The 24,777-nt window shown below is 46.5% G+C and overlaps 1 protein-coding gene across 1 annotated transcript; it reads right to left on the reverse strand.

Annotated features, from left to right (window-relative positions):
- Positions 1-210: 210 nt before the first annotated feature.
- tmem8b (transmembrane protein 8B) lies at positions 211-23,961 on the reverse strand. The gene is made up of 13 exons (XM_060055152.1): positions 23,773-23,961; positions 19,925-20,114; positions 18,545-18,752; positions 16,234-16,367; positions 15,654-15,922; positions 13,569-13,951; positions 11,974-12,070; positions 11,557-11,680; positions 9,917-10,059; positions 8,602-8,780; positions 7,252-7,398; positions 4,419-4,535; positions 211-1,566 (listed from the first exon to the last, which is right to left on the reverse strand). Exons 1-13 carry the CDS (start codon positions 23,855-23,857, stop codon positions 1,222-1,224), a joined length of 2,421 nt encoding a protein of 806 aa, XP_059911135.1. The 5' UTR covers positions 23,858-23,961; the 3' UTR covers positions 211-1,221.
- Between the last annotated feature and the right edge of the window lie 816 nt (positions 23,962-24,777).

The raw sequence follows: 24,777 nt of genomic DNA on the forward strand, positions 1-24,777 counted from the left end.
TCCATGTACTCTTTGTTTTTATCTTGTGCTATTCCTGAGCAAAGGAGCGGTTGGCAGCTCTTCATGCAAAGAGAGCCACAGTCATAACGCTTCCAGACAGGAAAGGCAACGCATCGACTACTGTAGCCGTGAGTCACGTTTCACTCCCACTCTTTGCATTAACATGGAAGGCGAGGGAAACGATATAATGGAGTGACTTGACGAGGAAGATAAAGAAAAAGACACGTTTATTGTTTATGAATCCAGTGTTAAACAGGTTCTGGTAAAAAGGGACGGTGCAGTGAGTTCTTTTGCATGAGGTCTCGAAGAAAGTGTGGCGGGAATCCAGTGGGGCGCCCACTCACTTCCCAACGGGAGCTGGATTTTTGGAAATGTTCCCGCGACAGAACAATCAGCACATTCGTGTCAAAGCGATAAATAGAAATGGCAACAGAACCCCAAAAAGAAGACATTCTAACATTCCACATGACAACTACATTTTTGACATTTTTGAAACGCAGGGATGCCAATTGTTCCATATTTAATATTACATACTAGATATTAGAAAAGTTACAGAATCCTTTTTTTGTTTGTTTTGTTTCTCAGTGCAAAAGATATATTCCAAAAGAAGGGTTGTTAAAAGCTGTGTTCTTTATTAATCATACCACTACGCCCCCCCCCCCCCCCCCCCCTCAACCCTAAAGTAACCGGCCCTTTTTAGTGGGCCTCAATAAATACTCAACATAAGCAGTAGTACAGTCACCGTCAAGTAGCAGCAGTGGTCCAGCTCTGACTTTAAATACATATTCACAAACACAGTGTGCCACTGTACATCCACAAAATTCATGAGAACAATTTCAACATCCCCGTAGTAAATATAATAATTACAAGTGGGTCAATAATAATTACCATGGCAACAACAACACCGAAAAGAAAGAAAAAAAAATAAAAAGAAAAGAAAAGAAAAAAATACAGTGTGCCGCGATCTGCGCAGAAAAAATATGTACATTGCTTGTTTCGAGTTCTGTGGCTTGTTTTCCCGTGTGTGAACTCCCCAAGTAAAAGAAGGCAATGAAGTGTGTCTCTCAGGTACAGTAGAAGGCTTGGAAGTGGTTGTAGGGGTTGTGTGTGTGTGTGTGGGAGGGGGGGGGGGGGGGGGGGGTGGGGGGTGGGTCGGTGACAGAGGAGGAGGACGACGACGACGACGACGAAGACGATGAGCTCCGCCCAGTGCGGAGGGCATCAGCTGGTGCAGATGCTGTTGATGGAGATGATGGCGGCGGCGGGGTCGACCAGGCCCATCTCCTCGTGCTCGTTGACGCACAGCTGGTAGCCGCAGCCGCGCCGGCGGGGCTTCAGCGGCGTGACGCTGGCGTCGGGCTTGGCGCGCGGCGGCAGCAGGAAGCCCACGCTGCCGGCGATCAGCATGTGCCAGATGCTGTGGATGTAGAAGTAGTTCTCCTCCGTCTCCACGAAGGCGTAGAGCGCCACGGCCGACGTGGCGATCATGGCGCCGGGGAACAGGAAGAAGGCCCAGCGCTTCCAGGTGGGCGGGTAGCAGCGCCGGCGGCGGACGGTGCGCACCGTCTGGGGGGGGGAACACACACACACGCGCACACACACACACACACATCTGTGAACACCAATGTATACACACACGCACACATGTATCCATTCCACACATGTATGTACCTACACACGCATATGCACAAATAAACACACACACACACACGTATGCACACATAAACACACACACGTATGCATACGCGTCGCGCGCACACACACACGAACACGCACGCATGTATCAACACATGTATGTACACACACGCATGCGTATGCACACATACACAGTTATGCACAGAGAAACACACACACAGGCAAACATACACACACACGTATGCACAAACACAAATACACACAAACATGTATGCATATGCATAATCACAGGCATGCGTATATATAACAAACACATATTGAATGCACATACAGGCATGTGCACATATACATACACACAAACACACGGACACACGCACACATACAACACACAAATTGGTATCGTTTTCAGAATAACGAGAAGAGGCATAGACCGATGTAATAATAGCTTCAGGCCATATGAAAAACATGACATCCGTTATCCATTATAATCATAACTAATTAATGTGATTAATTGTATTGTATTGTAAACGCAACACGAAAGTACGCCTGTCTACACCCAGCAGCACACTATTGCGTGTCTGTCTCGTTTTTAAATATTCTTATACTTAACAGTCTCGGTTTCAGTCCCTGGTCACGCTGTAAGTACAATCCTGCCGGCTAATGTGGAACTTTTTAAACATATAGATATATATCTATTCATATCAATGTATGTCTGCAAAAAAGTATTGAAACACACGAGGCAACAAGTCCACTTAAAGAGTGAAAGCACCCAGCGATCCTCCCCATCTGACAAGAGCTGAACTCTCTGCGTACCGCGTCACACTGTGGCCACGCGACACCCCGGGCGGGGAGACAGACAGACGGCCCGGGCCCGGGAACGGCACCGCCGCGCTCCACTGGTCTAACTCGGTTGTGTCTGCAATCACTGTGAACGCCAAGCGCTGCAGAACGGTGACAGCCTGACATGAATAGGCCTTCCCGGAGACCGGGGGTGCTGCTGCTACCGCGCTACCGAAACCACCAGCCCGGGGGGGGGCCCAGGACCGGCCCCAGGCAGGGCTCGTCCTCGGGGCCGCTGTTAAACGGTCGCAGCACGTCTTCTGGGTACATGACAGAGTCATCATCAGTGTCCCTTTCGAAAACTGATCTCCACGATAACGGCAGGAAAAAAATGATGGGAAAGAAGCGGTTTCTAAATTTGCCGGCGTGATGAATCATTATTTTGTGCCGTTTTAATAACGTCCCCTTTCAGTCCACTCAGTTCCTTCTTGTCTATTACTGTAGAATAGAATCTGCCTTTCATTGATTATATGAGCCGTAATATATTCCCTGGATTGGTTCTGAAACAAATTTTGTTTCAACAACAATTTACACACGTTTTGGGGAAGGGGGAAGGGATGATAAGGGTATATAATGTGATAGGGGAGGCCATTTTAATATGGAAAGTCACGACGGTCAAGGATTGTGGCCAATGTCTGTGAAATGTGTACTCCTAGGCAGCGTTGGCAGGGGAGCTGAAGGAATCACTAAGCTAAATTAAATATCATCTAAACATCAACAATTTCTGCAGAATCCTCACCGGAGCAGTGGAGCTGACTGGCGGTAACCTCCACTCTACACTAAAAGCAAAGCTTTTAGCAGAACTCAAAAACCCTGTCCTTAAACCCTCGTCAGAATTCTGGGACTTTAAAAAAGGGTCGGTTGTTTTTTGGGCTGGTTGCTTATTTCGGTTCTTCTCAACATCCATCCATAAAGACTATTGTGTTAATCTTACCCATCCAGGGAGTACATTATGACTCGCTGAACAGTCGGTGAAAGTAGAATCTGACTTATAATGGAACTACAAGCCTTGACTAATAACCGCCTGCCGCAAAACTTTTAAATCTCCCTGCATGCTAATAAGGAGCGGCTCCATTGGTCAGAAAAGTCAGACGTTTCTTCCATGTTCCACTCCGCTGTAACCCTAAGTGACAGATTAAGCCAGCCGCTCGTGACTGTTCTGCAGACAGAACACTTGGAAGGACAAAGGCTGCCTGAGGCTGACACATGTGGACCCTCAAATTGGACTTTTCTGGGATGCATGTCGAAGCCCCCTTTTTAAATCATAGGGTGAAATCACTTGAAACCTGTTCCCCTTCAGAGGAGAAGATATGGGGGAAACCTACAAAACATATTTTAAAAGCTGTATCCACACAGCCATCCATGTTTACCATTGAGCAGTGTTTTTTTGGCAGAAGATTTATCACAAGGAACTGTAGTCAGAATTGGTGAGTACTTGACCATGATTGGTCGATAATGTTCCAAGGTTGTGCATTATTTTTTAATAATGGGATGCCTCTGCCTTTTAACAGACATCCTGAATTTAAATCAACGGTCCAATGCAGCTATTAACCTAAGCTGCCCATAATGCAAAAACAATATGCTCAAAACGCCACAGAAAGAGATTCCAATTTCAGCCAATTAAGTCGATACAAACCAAATGACATAATAGATTAAAGTAACTAATACCTAATCATTGTAGGTATCTGTGGTAACCGGAATGTACCTCTCCAGGGTCTCACATTATTAAAATAATGGACTTCTTGGTGCATTATTATCTGATAACCAGACACCCCGTAGTGGTACATTCCTTAGAATACAACCCAAAAGATACCTGATTTGTGTCTGTGATAAAAAAAAAAAAACACCTATAAAAAAACAATGATATCACACACTCACTAGGCTGTGAGTACATTTGGACAAAATCCAGGCAAATATGTAAATGCATCCTCCACTCCACCTACCCATGCTACCGCCATGATCCCCAGGGCGAACAGACTGGGTCCCAGCAGGTTCCACAGGCCGTGTCGGTCCAGCTGAAGAGCCATGGAAAGAGACATCGCTCCCAGCAAGTAGAGCACCTGGGGGGGGGAACGACACGCAGACACACAGACACTCAGCCAGCGGGCCCCGGGTGGCAGCGCAGGTGGATCCCGCTCGGGCTGCTCTCACAGAAAGGTTAATGTCATTACAAAAGCAAGGGGGATTCCTCACTGTCTATTCAGATGAGGAGTGAGCATAGCGGTGGGAGGATGGAGCTGAGTGGGAGTTGGAGGGACGGAGTGCTGGTGTATCCCAGTGTATTAGAGAGAAGGAAAGAACACGAAATGAGAATGAACGGAAATGTTCTATAGTCAATATATGCAGCAATTTATGAAACAATGCAGTATAATATATGTAAAAAGGATTCATCATTTTGTACCTTTATGTATTTATGAATAAAAATAAAAAATACTTTTTATTTTGAATAATGCATACAGAGTGGTCCAGCAAATGCACTTCCCAACCTGAAACACCCTATACATTCGTTATGTTACTAACCTCGCTCAAGAACTCTAATACCAGGGCGTGTATTCTTAGCAATGCCGCCACTGTGTTTCCTACACGCATCATACAATAAAAACCAACAGCCAGTAAAAAGGTGATGGTGGGGAGGGATGTGGGGGCGGGGGGGGGGTGAACAAGTCTTGAGATGCAAAAAAAAAAAAATCAATCAATAAACCCCACTAGACATGCCCTGAGCAGCTTACGTCTGCATGTCAAGCGCGCCCATGCCTGGGGGAGCATATTCTTCTGTGGCCTTGGCAGAGGAGGACTGGATGAGTGGTGGAGCGAGAGGAGGGGTACAGAGAGAGGGAGAGAGGGCGGGCGGGCGGGCGGGGGGGGAGCGACTGCGGGGGTGAGGGTGTGGAGTGGGGGAGGCAGCCCCCGTCTGCAGAGAGATAGGACTAATTGGCGCAGAGCAAGAGGAATAGAGAGGAGAGGAACAGAGAGGAGCAGAGAGGAGCAGAGCCAGTCGAATCCAGGCTACGCTGGTCATCAGTCATGCTGGAACCTCCGGTCGGGCGGGGCTGTGCACGGCTGCCGCGCATGTGCTCGTGTGTGTGTGTGTGTGTGTGTGTGTGTGTGTGTGTGTGTGTGTGTGTGTGTGTGTGTGTGTGTGTGTGTGTGAGAGTGTGAGTGTGATTGTGTGTGTGTGTGCGCTTGCGCGCGCCGTGCGTTCAGCGCGCCAGCACGTTCCTTCCCGCTGTATTGATTTGCCTTGGCACAGATCCATACGGAAACAGTGAGCATTTGCTGTGGTCTTGGGCTGTGTTTTCGCTGTTATCTCTATTGTACAGCGAGACGAGCAAAATAACATTGCATGTTTATAGAGTCACGTATAGGTGCACACGCACACGCAACAAACACAAGTGTGCCTGCACACGTGAGTGTGTTTCTTTATTACACACACACGTGTATCATTATTCATACACGCGCACACACACACACACACACACACAAAAACAAAAGTGCATGCCTGCACACCAGCAGGTGTTGCAGGGTCTTTAACCTTCTCCTGCTGTTGCACCCACAAACAAGTTAAATTATACACACTTAGTCTTACACATGCACACACACACACTAGCATCCACACGGTTCCACTTGTGATTCCTGACATGTGCGGTGTGATTAGTGACTGTGTAGTGCAGCGCTCAGCAAAAATGAAAGCTCTGGAGGACAGCAGATGTTCGGACTCTCTCTCTCTCTCTCTCTCTCTCTCTCTCTCTCTCTCTCTCTCTCTCTCTCTCTCTCTCTCTCTCTCTCTCTCTCTCTCTCTCTCTCTCTCTCTCTCTCTCTCTCTCTCTCTCTCTCTCTCTCTCTCATTTATCATTGACACACACCTAAACAACACACACACACACCTAAACAACACACACACACACACACACACACACACACACACACACACCGTCTTGATGAGCAGCCAGCGAGTGACCCGGGGAGAGAGAGCACCTGTTACTGTTTACACGCTATCATTTTATTTTTCATCACAGGGCTCCAAAAATATCGGAGAAAGTGCGGCCGACCAACAGCTCTTCCCCTCCGGCTGCTCTCTTGCGAGTTGTGTAATCCCCGATTGGCACCACGTACCTAAACACACCCACTGACAATATGGCAGCATCCATTTAGACGCCACCAGACTGCATGCTGGAGATAATACTAAAAGCGCACCCAAGCGGGCACAATTAGTCCCGAACTCATCCCCCCCCCCCCCCCCCCCAATCCATGAAATAAATAGAAGAAAAGTGTTTTTCCTCAAAAGTGATTAGGAGGGAGGACATACATTGTCTATGATAAACTGACGGACAGCAGACATCTGGTCGTTTACTTCAACATGGGTCTTTGAGGCTATCAGTGTGTGCATTAAGCATCAGAAAACGATGTTCCATTGCAATCTCATGGTATTTCAGTCTATCGATTTCCTTCATTTCGTTACCGCCGATTTAATGGATGGAGTAAATTTCTACTGGCTACAGAGCCAAGTGATTATCAATTACTGAACACTCATGGCCCAGACAAAAGCACCAGGGAGGTAGGGAGGGAGATTCAGACCACATTCCTACAATCCTGAGGTGATCCTGAGTATCAGGGCTGAGCTTTGAGATATAAATATACTTTTTGACGTTTTCCTGTCAAGAATCGGGTCGTTTTGTATCATTCTGTGATATGATATGCGATAAGTTATGACGTTTTAAGATCCTGTGGTCCTCCACTTCAAAAGCATCAGAGCGCACATGCCGGGTGAAGAACTACCTGTTTGATGATGGACTTCAGTCTGGCCATGGCGATCACCGTGACCCAGACGGACATCAGCGAGCCCAGGAAGTCACAGAACTGCAGGACATCGTACTCCATGATGCAGAAGACCACGATGCCCGGCTGGTCACAGGCGTGGTAGAACTATGGGACGGGATAAGGGACAAAAGTCTTCAGAATTAAAAAAAAACTCATGAACAGCGTTCCGTCTACTCTGCCTAGCTGTGCGTTACGTGAACTGACGGATCTCGGCTTGGTTGGGTTGTCGGAGGTACGGGCTGGCCAGCATTTTTTTTCATTGTAGAATATATCACCTGTAGGATGTGATTTTCTTGATAACATTATTAAAATCGCTGTCAATCAGCATTGACAATACAGATATGTCCAGGTGATTTTAAGCTACGAGCTAGTTTGATTGTTACACAGTGTGATGCTAATCTTCACCACGATAAATGGCAAGTAACCGCCAGCAAAGCAGAAACAATATAACTGCAAAGCGAGCAGGTTTTTGTTCTTTCACTTGCACGAGGCAATTAAGCATCTTGTTTAGTATCAGTTTTCTATAGTTGCGTGGTCATCAATGTAAAAGGTAAAATAAATTATCCTTTCAGGAAAAGGTTTCATCAAAGAATTCTACATTTTAATTATGGACACAGAACGCAACACTATTGTCATTTATATTCGAAAGTCAAAATTGGTTGCCTTTTCAACTATAACAATTTTAAATGTACTGTTTGTATTATTCAACTTTATACATAACCTCCTCAAATGTTGAGCAAATCTGACCTTCGGATTTTCCTCAACAGCAGACGGTACAATGACATTTTTGTTGACCCAAATAATAGCCCACAAAAACTGTGCATTTCCCAAACAATGTTAATAAGATTTAAACCAAACCAAGTTGGGTTCAACAGTCAACTAGTTTTTAAACCAAACCAAACTTGGTTAAATTGTTCACTAGTCCTCAACCAAACTGAACCGGTTGCATTTCTTTTTAGATCTAAACCAAACAAAGACAGTTAAAATTGCGAACTTGTTTTGCACCAACCCACGCACGGCTATTTTGTAAATAGAAGAGAAAATTGGAGTACGAAGCACTACACTAATATTGCTAGATAGCCAGGCATTAAAGTTAAACACAGTTGAACTTCAGTCCTTCCCTCAACATCACAAAACACGACAACATTGTTCATGACTCAAATAACAGGAGACCAAAAAAACATTGACACATTTCCCAAAGCACCGCTATCGAGATATACACCAAACCAGGCTGGGTTCAACTTGGTTTTCCAACCGAGCCACGGTTTGTTCAAGGGGTTTCCCCAGAGGCGGCGGGGCTGTACTCACGGTAGAGAAGAACATGGTGAAGATGTAGACGGACGCCTCGAGGAGGTAGTGGCTGCGAATGGCGATAAACACCGGAGGAACGAACATTAGGTTGCTGAGACACAGGAGCAGTGTGGAGAGGAGCTGGAAGCTGTAGGAGTAGGCCCCCGAGTTGTCCGTGCATCCCCAGCCGTCCCAGCCTGAGCACACACACACACACCGCAGGCACCAACACACACACACACACACACACACACGCACACACGCACGCACACACAAGCACATGCATTAACATGGTGCGAGGGGCACATTTCTATGTCCATGAGTACGTGATATTGTTGTCTAGTGGTTAGTGTGTTAGACTACCAGTCGAAAGATTCTGGGTTCAAACCCCAATGTCCACAGTGTACCTGTAGGCATCATTGAGCTAGACGATAACCTGATCATTTACGAAATGTACCTAAAAAGAAAGTATTTGGATAGAAGCATCTGGTAAGGGATTAGGTAGTCAATTGTGACTTAGGTATGATGCTTAGGTACAGTTGTTATGTTATTAACCAAGCTAAAACAAGTCAAGTCATGACTGAGTTCTGATTTTCCTAGAAATGATTGGTTATGAAACCAAGAGATTTAACCATTCAATATATTTAGTATCATCCTCATAACCAAGCAGAGCAGGTACTTCATTGCTTTGGAAATGCTTAGGGAAGTACAGCCAATGGCTGATGCAACATGAGTACGCCACACCTGCTCTGGCCCGTGGGTTGCACTTCCTTCCGGCTGAGATTAGATAAGTGTGTTTGAAACATGCACAAGATATCAGGCAGAAGTGTTTTTGTGTGGCTGTGTGTTGGTTCGGGACGAGTGGCAGGTGTCAAATACGAAATGACTGCCAGGGACAACTATTTGAACAAAGACAAATCCTCACACCGGATTTAATCATCCGTGGTTGTGAGAGATGATAATCAGCAAATAATAAAAAGCAAATAAGGCAATATCTGTAATTTGAGCCTCTTTCAAAAAGTTGATCTTATAATAAATGCAAGGAGTTGTCAAAGGATGGTTAGTATGCTAAATCATTTGAGAGTTTTAATGAAGACCTGACCAAAAGCACGTAATGTCAGTCATTCCCAAGTGAAAACGCACAATGTTTGATATCCGATTCCCTCCAATCTTCCTAAAACAGAGACAGATTTATTTTCGTGTCAAATTCTGAAGGATCGCCACGACGGTATCCGAGCGCTCCCTCTCACCGTTCTCATCATATCTTCACCATCGACCATCAATAATAATTGTAACAACAACGGTTGGAATGAAGACCCGAAGTTCCACCCACCTGCTTTGCATTCACACGCGGCGTAAAGGTAGTTGTTTGTCCGCAGCAGCTTGCATTGTCCGTACGTCCCGCAGTCGTTGATGCAGGGCGTCAGGTAGGAGCGCAGGTACACCTCGGCTGTCACGTTGGGGCATGCCTCAAACCTGCCAAATTCAAACACAGACGCACACCGCAAAGGATGTTAGCCAGGACACTCAGGTGGTGACCTTCAGCTCTGGGGCGTTGCCACTGGGACGTCTGAGGGCAACCCGCGCATAATCTGCTTCCCTTGTGCTCTAGGCACGGGTGGTATAATCGCTCAGGGTGAACCCCACAAATAAAGGATACATTTAAATTTTAAAATCTGTGTTTCTGTCCGACTTTCATTTACACAATGTTGTTTTCATTCAAACTCTCTCTCTTTCTTTCTTTCGTTCGTTCTTTCTGTCGCTCTTTCTTCCCTCTTTCTTTTCTCCCTTTCATTCTCTCTGTCTCTCATGTAACTTCATTGATTCTGTTCTGTGGCTTTCTCAGTCAAAAGAATGAAAATGAAAATGTTATCCAAAACATCACGGAGGGGAACTCATTCATTTCCAAAAAAAATGATCCAATTAATTGCAATCAGGAGCACCTTTCTGCTTGTTTTGATCCCCGCTGGCGTTTGGTGACTAATGCGATGTAATAGATTGAGCCCGTATGATTGGGAGGAGATTGAGGCAATAGAAATATACACTTTTACCAAATGCTTTCAGACCTAATCAATGATCTGGTGTGCATATGAGACCACATCCCACACCATCTGTTAGGCTGATTTAATTGAATCCCCGTGTGGCTGGTTAAAAAATCTGCTCACTTTCATTCTGAGGACATTTTCGCCAGTTCATTTACTGCCCTGGCAATAGTGCTGAGTTTGCATAACTGCTACGGTATGAATCATTACACACATTAATATTGACATCTTAACACCCGCCGTAGCCGATATCAATTGCTAAATAAATGTGAACACTTTGAATAAATAATAAATATATAAATAAATATCAATAGACTAAACACAATATTAGTAAAAATCTCATTTTCTTTTTTTTAAATCCAACCCCCGCAATATTGTCCTCACTTGGCATAGACAGGAGGCATGTTACCGTGTCGTTGTGAAGTCAAAAGGCCTTCGCCGCGAAGCAGATGGCGTGCTAACTGTGGACAGGCCTCTTGCTCATAGGGCTTAGATGCATTTGATAAAGGTTGGAACAACTAATACTGCTAAACGCCAAGGCAAGCAAAACAAATCAATGAGGCTTTTTTTAGCTTGGTATTAATTGCCATAGTGCTGCCTGGCCTTTTTTAGTCGAAAATGGAATTGTACCTCTGTTGATTCAACGCCTTTTTGTTTCTATATAATCAACCTGCGCCATTGTTTGCCCTACAAAAAGCTTTCCCCCAACCCTCTGTGACCTGAGCTTCAACATGCTTCATCGACAGGTTGGCTTGTGGAAATGTCAACAAATTACCAGGGGGTGGGAACGTTCAAGTGAACGGAACGGAAAATCGTTCAAGTGAACGGAAAATCCCTTATGTCTTTATCTCTATCTTATCTTTTCAGCGCAAACGGTGAACCTTGATATGGAACCGCCCGAGCAGGTGAGGGAATAACGTTGAGTGCTGACCCGTGTTCTGTACCGCACAGCGACCGCAGGCTGAGGTACCAGGTTCCCGTCTGGGGGTAGGGGATCCTCAGTTTGGTGATGTTGGACGACGCGTTGACCGTGAGTAGGAAACCCGCTGCCGACTCTGGAGGAGAAACGCACACAGGGGGAGAGGAGTTGTTTAAAAAAAATGCACCAATGTTATGAGGAGAGGCCATAAACCACCTCATTAAATCACAATCTCTTTTTTTCATGAATTACTGAAAAGGATGGTCTGGGTTAGGTTGTCCGGGCCGACAACCTAACCCAGTTTTGGATTCAACCCATAATGGACTGTGGGTTACCGGGAGGTCTCCTAGAGCCAGGTGCATACCCCCTGAACCGCATGTTCCCTCATGACATGCATAACCAAAGTTCACTGTAAAGTCACAGACTTGCCTGATTCACATTTGATGGAAGAGTTCTCGCGCATGAAGAGCGGCATGCCGTGGTTCAGGCACCCGAACACCGTGACGTTTGCTCCTTTCACTGTGGACTGTGAATAAAAAGCCAACAAACATTATTTGTCCACCACCATCCATCTGGAGATGTACCAACAATTAGGCGTTTGGATGTCCTCCTTGTGTCTTATTTTGCCTTTAGCTGAACACTTGCATGCTTTAAAACTAACAACGGAACTGGAAGCGCGGTCTTGGTATATCTCCGCAGTAGCTAAATGAAGACGTTGCCAATACATCTAAAAATACAGACATGGCGGGTTACTGTAGAATCATTGCATAACTGCACATGAAAAATGTATCATATCCATACGCGGGACAGCTCTAGGGTGTGTGTGTGTGTGTGTGTGTGTGTGTGTGTGTAGGCTATCTACTTCTTATTAATTAAGACAGTTCTTCATTCATTCAAGATCTATAGTCTGAGACATTCTAAACCACCAAGGAATCACCGAACCGCCATCACGGGAGACCACTCACACATTGTGGAGGCTGTTTCATGCTTCCTGACTTAAGACTTATTTGCTACACACATATTACATAGTCTCAGTAGCAGTAATGCGGTAATAGTAGTAGCAGCAGGAGTAGCAATATAGTAATAGTAGCAGTGATATAATTAGTTATAGTATCAGTAGTAGTATCAGTAGTAGTGGTAATAGTATAAATAGTAGTTATAGAAGTATTTCCCCTCACAAGAACATTGCCAAAACAAAGGAATGTACCATAAACATAAATAAAGGAAAGTTGGCGGTCAGCAATTAGCCTTAATTAAGCATAAGCAAATACACAGATCCCTTTCGGTTTCCACTAGTTACGGTTGTCTGGCTGCTCGGCAGCCCTGCACAGCCTTTGCAACAGCACAACAACTGGCCACGTGGTACAACATGCACACATCCAAAATAACATCTCATCAGAGCCGCCCGCTTCCTGCTGCTCTTTTTTTTTCCCCGATGTTGCACGGAGATGTGTTGTACGCCACCAACCAAACACGAACCCGGGCTTTGTTCTGTTCATTTGCAATCCCTGAAGGGGAAAACAATGGCAGCGCGTACAAAGACACGCTACTCCAAAGCCAAGCCCTTTGTAACGCAAACTCTCAGCCTGATGCTGCTGGCTACACATAATCACTCAACTTCTTGTGTCTGTGTGTGTGCGTGCGTGCGCGTGTGTGCGTGCGTGCGTGCGTGCGCGTGTGTGTGTGTGTGTGTGCGTGCGTATGTGTGCATGCGTGTGTGTGTGTGTGTGTGTGTGTGTATGTGATCTATACGAGTCTGCATGCTTACGTGATGTCTGCGTGCGTGCACCCCTGTGTGATGTCTGTGCGCGTGCGCCGTGTGTGCACACGCTTGCGGGGCATAACACAATGCCTCCCCCCCCCCCCTTCCACCTGAGACACTGAACTCAAAAGCCCTCTTTTGGGCCAGGATTCACCGAGCCTGAACTCCAAAGCGCTGCTACTGCGCCGGCCTCCAGTGGTCCGCTACAGAGCAGCGTATCGACCGCGGCGTCAGTGCCCTGCCGACGGGGGCCCCGACTCACCATGTTGAGCTTGATCTCCATGTTGAGCACGCCGCCGCTGTCCAGCACGGGCATCAGGTTGATGGCGAAGACGGCGGCCCGGTCCGGCGGGACGGAGATGTTGGGGCCGAAGAAGACGTAGAAGTGCACGGAGAAGGTGTCCAGCTCGTTGCGCAGCGTCGGCCGGATGGGCCAGCACATCTCCGGGTCCGAGCTGGGGGACAGGTAGACCACGGGGTCCTCAGAGGCGCGGAGCCGGCTGGCGTTCCCGGACAGCGCCGGCAGGTCGGCCATCGGGAGCGTCTCGGACAGGGAGAAGCCCATGGCCATGCCGAAGGACTGCGGCATGTTCAGGGCCGAGCTGGGCGACGCGTGGTCCCGGGATAAGTTGGGTTTGGAGCAATCTGTGCGAGCGCACAATGGAGATTTGCATTGAATAACAACCCGGTTATGGATTGAGGATCAAACCGACGGATGGTTTACGGAATATGGTTTTCTCTAATGGAGTTATTTTACGGTGTGTGTGTAATAAAAGCTGGAACAAACGGGAATATTGCTCCCTGGCATTACGCATGCTGAACCACCGTGTCTTCTGCAAATGTTTGCATAGCACATCCTTGCTGAATTTTCCCTAATGTAAACACAAGGTCCAGAACGGCCCAATGCCTCTTTAATGAGAAAAGCTTGGTCGTAATAACATGCAGTACGCTTTCACTCGCTGAGCCGGCTAAATACTCAATGGCGAGTGACACCCTTCTGTCAAACACAAACACATCCACAGCACAATTTCAGAAGCTTTTTCCGGGCCTGGGCAAATTTGCATAGTTTCCGCACAGTCCATTAAAACTGGTAAATATTTGTATGTATATCTGGAGAGGCAGGTGAAGCATCATTAGAAACACTCTGGTATTGCTCTGGTATCCGTTGTTAAATGGGTTATTTGCCATCAATAGAAAACAATAACAGAACCTCGATTTACCCCACTCACTTAACCGAATACACACATTTTTGTAACGGATGTTATATGGTCACACACAGATGCACACACAATCACAATAATGGTCTGATAAGCGAGGATCTGAGAGGAGAGGAGGAAAACTTATCTACCACTGATAGATGGTCCCTCAAGATTTTCTATTACATTAAGAGCAAATTTGCAAAAGGTCAAGTGAAGTGTAGCTGGCCAGAGTCTGAGAGAGAGAGAGAGAGAGAGAGAGAGAGAGAGAGAGAGAGAGAGAGAGAGAGAGAGAGAGAGAGAGAGAGAGAGAGAGAGAGAGAGAGAGAGAGAGAGAGAGAAAAGGTGTAAGAGAGAGAGAGAGTCTGAATAATTAGTGTCCGTGTTGCCATGGTGACAAGTGCACCATATATCGCGTGGAGCTGTGGACCTCCCACTGATTTGGAAGGGGGGGGCGACATACCATTTTAGCCGTCACAACTCTAAATAAACAAAGAAGGAAACAGGGGGATGGGGAAACCGGAACAGAATCAACAAATACCCCATCATGCAGCACTCAAGCACCGCATGAACGGCCTCTTAGCGAATCGCACATGAATTGGCCCAGTTCTGCTTTAATCTTCTCGAGAACAAGGCACGCGATGAGTCTCTCTGGTGGCCGTCTGCCTTTTCCCTTTGCTGTCAAAACATGATGTGTAATATTAGGCCACAGCTTCCACTACGCTCGCGAAGGAAAGGAGAGGGACGGCCCGCTGCACTCCACTGCCAGACATTACAGAGAAGTAAGGAATGGAACTGAATTGGGTTCGTATAGGAGTTACTCGTGTTCATATCTCGAGCGTGAGAAGGCTCAAAGAATCAGGGCACCTCGGCCAACGCCGACAGCGTGTTCGACGCCAAGTGGCCGACAAATTGCCTGTAAGATCCGTTGCTCACAGTGTGTGTGTGTGTGTGTGTGTGTGTGCGGTCGAGTGGAATGTATTTTTACTCCTCGTCATTAAAGCTTGAATGGCCGTTAGCGGCCGCGTCAAACATACCGCTGTTAAAATCCAAAGGTAAAATAATTATCGGAATCAGCAGAAACACAAACACCCCCGCCACAAGAGAGCGGAGACAAAAACGAGTATTTGAGTCGGGGGACGGCCCGTCACCTGTGACCCGCACCCCGATGCGGAAGTAGACGTCGGCGTCGCTCAGGTATCGCTCCACCAGGACGTAGTACCACTGGCCCCAGGCTGGCAGCGGGGAGTCCAGCTCGCAGGGACTCCACTCCCTGCAGTCCAGGGCGCTGGAGTTGTGGACGGGCGGCGCCCGGGCCCGGATCTTCAGCACCACGGGGCAGCTGTCGCCGCTCTTGTTCTTGGTGCTGCAGTTCACGAGCTGGACCTTCACCCTCGAGACGTAGCTTGGGATAAACACTCTGCGGGGAGACATCGTGCGTGGACGCGCGCACACACACACACACACACACACACACACACACACACACACACACACACACACACACACACACACACACACACACACACACACACACACACACACACACACACACACACACACATTATTACACGTGCACGCACACACCCAGTAGGATCTATTGTTAAACCACATGGGGAAAAAATATAACACCCTAATAATATACTGAAAGAGCAGCATTAGCTGAGCCTTCAGAGGGATGCAGGTAAATTGCCCCCTTCTGAGGCAATCTTTCAACAGTCCATCACTCACTTATAAAGTGCAGATCTGTTGTGAACGGGGATCATCTGGTCGATAAAGTATCCTGGATAGAGCACCGCAATCCCAATGAGTCTTTGGACGATGAGCTGGGGTTGAAAGAGATACTGGCATTCCTCGTACAGACCCTAAAAGGGTAACACAACAACAACAAGAGCTGCAATGATTATCTGGATGCTACAAAACGGTACAAAGATTTGGCAGACTATAGTCTCCGTCAGGGAGTTGTCGGGAGGCTTTTTGGAAGAAAAACAACACCAAAGAACACTGCAACATGACTTGATGTCAGTTATACTGAGTGGTGAGCTTCAGATAAAGTCAATCTGGGTAGAAAACAACACATACTTCACCCACCCACACACACACACACACACACACACACACACACACACACACACACTCCCACACACGCCCACACACACAAAGAGTCTGGCATGCCGAAAACAAAGTTTGGGGTGACTCCAACATCTAACTCAGAAAAAGCGGGAAATGTGCCAAAATTAATCCTTCATTCTTATTGGACAGAAACCTCAAGCTTTTGTTGTGGGATAGGAACTTCACACCACCTGTGTGTGGAAGCTCCCAGTTGCTCCGGATGCTGTGCGCTGATACATCCCGCTTACATTGTCATACGTTCCAACAGAGACACGGTCTTAAAACGGAAAAATGAATGAGACAAAACTATCTACACAGACACAACTTTGGTGGGTTCCACGTGCTAGTTGCTAGGCAAACTCTTAATTATATTCATTCTTTTGTCATGTCCTTTTTCTCATTTCAGTTTTTTTCCACTATCCAACCTTACCGCAAAACCTATTGCCTATTATGTTGCTTCGCTCTCAAACTGTTCATTATGTTCACCACTTCGGAATTATTTCCAAAGACGTAAAAATACGACCATCGTATCAATGCAGAAATTAGAGAGGCTAGACTTGTTGATCACGGGGATCAGATGCCTCTGTGTCTACCCTAAGGCCATATAAGGCCAGTTACCCACCTGCTCTTTCCTTAATCTGCAGCGTTAATGCACCCCATACGCAAATCGAATTGATAGAAATGGTGTCGAGATAATGACCACAATTATCCCCTAGGTAAATGGCTCAGTTAATATAGACTCAATGAGGTGATTTGGGTTTCGTCGAGGTGAGCTTTTTCTTGTTGATAGGTAATGCGCCGAGCCGTAATGTGCATTGAAAAATGATAAAAAAAATGATACGGGCGAAGCAATTTATTAGAGATGATGTGAGCGAAAAATGAATTTGAAATAGGGATGTCAAATAGTGCCAAGGATCTCAAAATATAATTAGAATGGAATCAATAATACTGATAACTTTACTCAAAGAATGATAAATATGATTGTAAAATAAACCTTCCTCAAATATATATATCGGATTATTAATTATGTAATCAGCCAGAAATGTCTTGCTGAACCTTTGGAAACATGCTGCCTAATTCCAACCGCACCAAATGGAGGGATTGTGGTTCTTTGTCTCTCCATAATGTAGCAAGCATTGCACGCAGCAGAGTAGATTGTCTGATAGCTACACACTGCACCATGGCGCCACAATGTCTATGCAAAGCATGCTGCTAGAATCGGACCCCCCAACTTTTAAGCCTAATTGTCTTCTTTGTGAATGACTTTGAGTGGAATGCAATGTTCCACGTTGGCTGGTGGCTTTCAGTAGCAGTCCTATTTCCTCACGCGCGTTTAAACCACCCATCCCCGAGTCAGCAGGGGGGGCCACTAGATAAACACGCGGCCAAAAAACGATACATAAATTGTGTAGAAGGGTTTTTTTTTTGTTCTCGCCTTCTGTGGGCAGATAGGCGTGCGTGATGAGACGGGAGGGAGAGGAGGGAGACAACGAAAGCATGCACATGCTCTGCTCTCCGCAGGCCAGAGCGCCAGCACTGAACACTTTCCTCCTCTGCTCGGCTTGTGTTCTCTGGTGCCTCTGAGGTGGGCGCGTCTCTTTGAACGCAAGACGTACACACGAAACCACACACGCACATATGTACATGCATATAGAAATTTAAAAATAAATATGCATACGAAAAACAAATATGTATTATGTTACAAATACATAAAAATACAGATATTTTATCGATATAAAACGAACAAAACAAAATAAATAAATAATAATAATAGTTATACTACATACATATATGTGTATATATATATATATATATATATATATATATATATATATACGTATATACTATATGTGTGTGTAGGTGTGTGTGTGCGTTTTAATCATGTAGCGTCAAATGCCTTTCTGTCATTTGGGTAATTGATGCGTCTAACCTTGACGGAGATCTTGCCCTCATCCTTGGGCAGGTGGGCGGCCAGGAACCAGTCCCCCGGGAGCGGGCTGGTCACGTTGAACGCCCCCGTGGTGCGGTTGGGGAGGGTCCACGTCAGGGTGACAGCGAAGGACCCCGGGACCACCGTGTCCCGCGGGAAGTGGGTGTGGAGGGGGTTGATCACAGGAGGAGCCCCCGCCCTGAAGTACCTGATCAGCAGATAAATACAGCCCAGAGGGTTAGTGTGGGAGGGGGGGGAGGGCGGGGGGAGAGCGGGAGGGGGGGGGAGGGAGGGGGGAGAGCGGGAGGGGAGGGGAGGGAGGGGGTAAAGGCGGTAAATGGGGGAGGGGGGAGGGAGGGGGGAGAAGGGAGGGGAGGGAGGGGGGAGAGCGGGAGGGGAGGGGAGGGAGGGGGTAAAGGCGGTAAATGGGGGAGGGAGGGGGGAGGGGGGAGAAGGGAGGGGAGGGAGGGGGGAGGGAAGGGAGGGAGGGGGGAGAGCGGGAGGTGAGGGGAAGGGAGGGAGGGGGTTGGGGGGAGGGAAGGGAGGGGAGGGGACGGAGGGGGTAAATGGGGGAGAGGGGGAGAAGGGAGGGGCGGGAGGGAGGGTGAGGGAAGGGGGATCTAAGGGAGGGAGGGAGGGACGGAATACAATACATAACATGTCAATCCCAAGGCTAGCCACAGTGGATTATTCATAAATATTAGCATAAACACAGTGAGGCAAATGCAGACTTAGATGAAGTTGCTGTCAACGGCCAAAAATATATACAGGCTGTATCTACTTAAATCACACACAATCCAATCAGAAAAACTCCAAAACTGCACCAACAGCGAATGGTTCTCCCACGTTAAAAATATAAACCTTCATATCTTAAATAAGGACAAATCCACTCAATTAGTGGACAATCTATTTGAGTTGAATAAAGCATTAGCCACAGACCTCTATAAACCTGTATTGTTGGAGAGATCAAACAGTTGTTTGTTAAAAGTATTTGATGAGCTATGTGGGAAGGGCACTTTGCAAATAAACATTAGCTATTAATCTAAATTAACAACGTTAGATTACCCACCAACTATCAGCATCTGCTATTTATCGTTGTTTGCCTAACCCCGTCATAAGCTTACCCCTTAAAAACATATCCCCTCCATAGCCCAACTTCTACCTAGCCCTGTCATAATCAAACCCCTCCCTAACCCTGTCATAACCTAACCCCTACTAAACCACTTTATAAACTAAGACCTTCATTACTGAACCCCCAGACCCAGACCCAGACCCACACACACACACACACACACACACACACACACACACACACACACACACACACACACACACACACACACACACACACACAAAAAACCCAGTGCGAGGTTTGCTTACACAGTCACGTTGTGGTCGGGGCAGCTGTCCCCGAAGGTTCCTCCTTGCTCTTTGAAGGTGATGAGGTTCCAGACGGCCATGACCGTGTCTTCCGGCACGTGGAAGTGGAAGAGCTCCACGCTGGCGAAGGAGTTGAAAGCATTCAGCTTACGAGGCGTACGGGTGAAGTAATCAGTCACAAAAAGGCAATCTGGTGGAAGCAGAAAAGGAAAGAATGAACAATGAGGGTGTGTGCATATATAGAGATATATACGTATATAAATATATAAACACAGAGATATGCATGTTGTAATCATCCTTTGATCTAAGCACTTCACAAATTCTTTTTCTTCTTCTGCACGTTGTAAAATGGCAAACTCCAAACGGGGTGGAAGATGGAAGTAGTTTCTAGCTGGTAGCGACTACAATCGCAACAGACGCGATTGCAGAGTTTGAGCCACTTTTTCCTCAAAGGGTCGGGGGAGGGGAGAGGGGGGAGATGGGGGGGGGGGGGTCCGTTCTGTCAAAATCCCTGGATTACATCCACTGCTGGGTGTGGATGAGGCTGTGTGTGAGAGGCGGGGGAACAAGAAGACAGGTGTAATCTGCTACATTACCGACGTGGGTCGGCCCGACATTAACCCGCTCAGCAGATGGAGGGTGGGGGGGGGGGGCGCTCAAATTGGGAGGAATTAGGTGTGACTCAATTCATTACTGATGGAGATATTGTGATTTTGGGACAAGCATGACAGGCACACGAGACACTTTGTCATGCAGAGTGAGGGCAGCGTGCCTGTGTTCTATTTTAAGCACTGTCCTCGTCTTCTTTGTATTTGTGTTCTGGAATATTAATTAACATTAGATACAATACATTTGATTATGCTTTTCCTTTTACCACATTCAGCTCAAAATACATCCCCGACATTTACAGTAACAGGAAAACCGAAACAATTATCTCTTTTGGGTTTCAGAGATACACACCCTTGCGTGTGCACATTTGTCATTTGGAAAATAAAATCCAGGTCGACCGGCTGACATGTTCCTGATTAACGAGATACTTGGAGAAACAGCGGGGACTCATCCTCCATGCTCACGGTTGTAAAGGCCCTCACTTTTCTTTTATTTTTTCGGAAATTGGCATTGTTCATGTTATTTTCTGTAATGATGAGAGCGAGGCAGAGCAAGCGACCCTCCGGAGAGCGGGCTCAGTGGGCTGTGAACGTGTAGCGTGGATGAAACTGTTTCTGTATTTTCTCACTCCTCACACCCTCCTCCTCCTCCTCCCCTCTCGACAAACACACACTTTCACACACTTACCGACTTGCGCGTAAACACTTGCACGCTTGCAGACATACTTGCACACACACACACACACACACACACACACACACACACACACACACACACACACACACACACACACACACACACACACACACACAGCAGAACCTTGGCGGCTTACAGCTATGTGAGAACTTGAAGTCCAATGAAAATATAAAAATCTGAAGCTGACGGTAATTCATTTGATTGCACTGTTAGAGGAACGAAATACACTAAAGACGACCGTGATTTGACAATTCAACCATTTCGCCATATGCTGTAAAGCGCACACTTTACAAGGGCTGCTTCGTGATCTTCCATTACATGGCAAAGGGTTACATTAGTTGAAGGGCAGGTCACACCAAGCGCACCAGCTACCTTGCCTCCAATTGAAAATACCTTTATAGTGAAAATACAAGGGCAGATCTCATCAAACATCCGATAGAAGATATTTATCTTATATCCTCGCCCCTTTCACATCAGATTTAGGGTGGTCGGGTCGTGGTGGGTTAGGATAGAGCCATTACTGCTATGACGATAGGACGTAGTGAGCGCTGTGCCAGGTACTAATTTGAAAAACATCGCACACAAAATCACTGATGAGTGATAACCTTGGCGCCGCCGCATCGCACCTCTCTCAATAGAAGTGTGTCCGATTTTTTCTCAAAGGAAGAGAAAGAGACCAGGACCTAAAGATGCCCAGGAGTGTTCAACATGCCCATGAATATAAAACAGTGTCAGTGAACATTCAAACTGGAAAATTTCTGACATAGCAACAGAGCCTGGACATTCCACATGCCCTAACAACAGCATCAGCATCAGCTTCAAACAAAACGACCATGCCTTAACAACCAGTATCCAGGGAGCCCTAGAACAAGACCTAAGATTATTCATTCCGCGAGTCGTTCATGGTTGAAAGGAGGTAGGAAAAATAGATGTGCATTATTGGTTTAAAAGTGTTGTTCAGCTCAGGAAATAGATTACAATAATTCATTCAAAAACAAAAATGTGTTCCTTGACTATATTAATACATCAGAAAAAGAAATATGTATATATATATATATATACATTGAGTAAACATTTGCATACAGATTAATATAATAGTGCCCACATTAGTTTTGATAATTGACCACAAGTGACATTAAAATGACGGGTGTTGTGATCATATCAATGTGGGTGTTGTGTGTAAGGAGCTGTTCACCTCAAAAGGCTATGTCACTGCACGTTATATCGCGATATGTATTTTATTGCAATATAAATACGTGTAACTTTGGAGGTTGATACAGCACATGCATTCAACTCTCCGTCTCAGGTTTAAGGGTTTTGAATGACTTAAATCAGATAGCATGGCATCTGAGCATCACCCCGTTCGGTATTCCTCCTGCTTGTTGTCACCTTCAATGACAATGTGTCTGGAATTATATGGCGCGATCTACACGTGCTATTTCTAACGTAGCCTATGCATCTGAACAAAGGGACAAAGTCTGCGCGTTCTATGCACCTTATCTGAAAAAGCCATGCATCTGCATGTGGTGTGAAAATAGACAACACGGCGCTCATGAAGAGTGAACAGCATCATCACCGTACTATAGATCCGTGGCCGGTGCGCATCGCCAGCTCCATACAGCATGCACGGTATATATAGGCGAGCAGACACGTTCCCTTCAAGCACAACGGCAACAAGTCTGCCAAGGGACCGCATCGCCCCACATGTCCGCCTACACCTTTACACCTCCTAACCTTTACGAGCTGTTCGATCAACAACCCAGCCAGTAGGCTACTCAGTTGTTGGTATACATGTGCGGACTGAGTGTGTGTTTTGTTGCTTCCACACTAAGACCCCACTGGGCGCTGCTGCCTGTGTCCGGGGTCCTCTCGGTGAACGGGTGATCATGGGGCTACGTCTTGACGGATGGAAACGTACAGAAAAACACATTCAGACACATGCGGTATAGGCCGCATTAGTGGGACATCAAATAGATCAGAAATAAAACACATTGACGTGTATGATAACATTATTTTTCCTGGGCAGAATTACCAAAATAAATCATTTGGAAAGGGTCTGTCTTAAGTCTTCGTGACACACATTCTCCCAGTCTTTCTATTTTGCTCTGTTGATAAATGAAAGCCACGGACGGAGAGCAAATCTTAACGTTTTTGACTGATGCCACGGAAGCCCCCTGAACGCAACAGCGGAGGGACGATCCGAAAACAACATTCTTGCATACTTCTCCAAACTGAACATCGCAAATGCAGCCCACCACAAACAACCTTTAAGAGCCTCTATCACTGTTGCGTGCCATCATTGGCAGTACCCCCATTCTCTCGCTTTGCTACGGAAAAATAATCGAACAGTTGTATTTAGTCTTAAAGTACTTGCAGTAGCTGGTCTATGATCAAATAACACATGCTATGACAAAAAAACAAAACACTCCAGCCTAAGGCAATATGCAAGTGCAGCCCCGTGCTTCTGATAAGAAGAATTTCAGCACCCCCACAAAGAACAGCTCCTCTTAATGAAGCCCGGAGGACTTGTGTACAGGACTTACCTCCCAGCGCGCAGAAATACGTGTAAACAAGCACCAGGAGCTGTGGCGGGCTCGATCTTAAGCCCAGACGCTCCAAATGCCACATCGTTAAAAGCTAAAATGTTTATTATGGGCTACAGCCCGAGAGCAGCTTTCCGTCGCTGTCCAGGTCTACATTTTTTCAGATTTGCCAACGACCAGCTGTTTGTGCATGACGTAATCGAGGCGGGGGAGGAGCCGCGCCTCCTCTTCTGGCGCTGATTGGTCCGACTCGGGTCGTCGACGCGTCCCATTGGAGCCCCGGTCTGTCCGTCGCAAGGGAATGCAGGCGTAGATTGCACCACATCGCTCGTCATTTCAGCGTTCACTATATTATAATTATACAAGGCTACGATAAGAAGTGGAATAAAAAAAGGACGCGTACTGAGCTCCGAGGCGCCGTGAAATAAAATATGTTGACCACTGATTTGCCATTAGCCCGAGAAAAGTTGTGACACAACGTGATCCTTTGGTTTCTATGTGATAATGCATATCATGACATTGTCCTCAGCAGTGCGAGGGTCTGCAATGCAGAGCAAATAAAACGAGCGCATCAGACACGGGTTAGAGGAATTGGGAATGTATGGACAGGTAGGCCTACCTAAAATCTAGATATTTTCAAATCATAAACTTTGAACCCCATCAAAATTAAACGTGGGAGTTTAGCTACGTTTTTACAGTGAGCTTAGGCTGTTTAGTTAGTGTTAATTAAGTGAATTAACTGCTCTTCCGATCAGTTCGACTCTAATTAGGGGGGTTCAAAATACGTGTTCTCTCTCTAAACAATGATTTGTCATTTTCTTCGTTGCTAGAGATCGGGAGTTCCGCGGGCGCCCAGTGAAAATTGCTCTTGATCCCGATCGCAGGAACAGGAGTTGTAAAAACATAGAACAGTGAGGGCTGCCTGCGAGACGAGTGCGCGAGCTACTGAAAGCCTTTGATCTGTGCGCGCCCGAGCGCGTCTGACAGCGAGCGACTTGAAAAAGG

Source organism: Gadus macrocephalus, chromosome 6 (genome assembly GCF_031168955.1).
Source record: "Gadus macrocephalus chromosome 6, ASM3116895v1".
NCBI classification, from domain to species: Eukaryota; Metazoa; Chordata; class Actinopteri; order Gadiformes; family Gadidae; genus Gadus; species Gadus macrocephalus.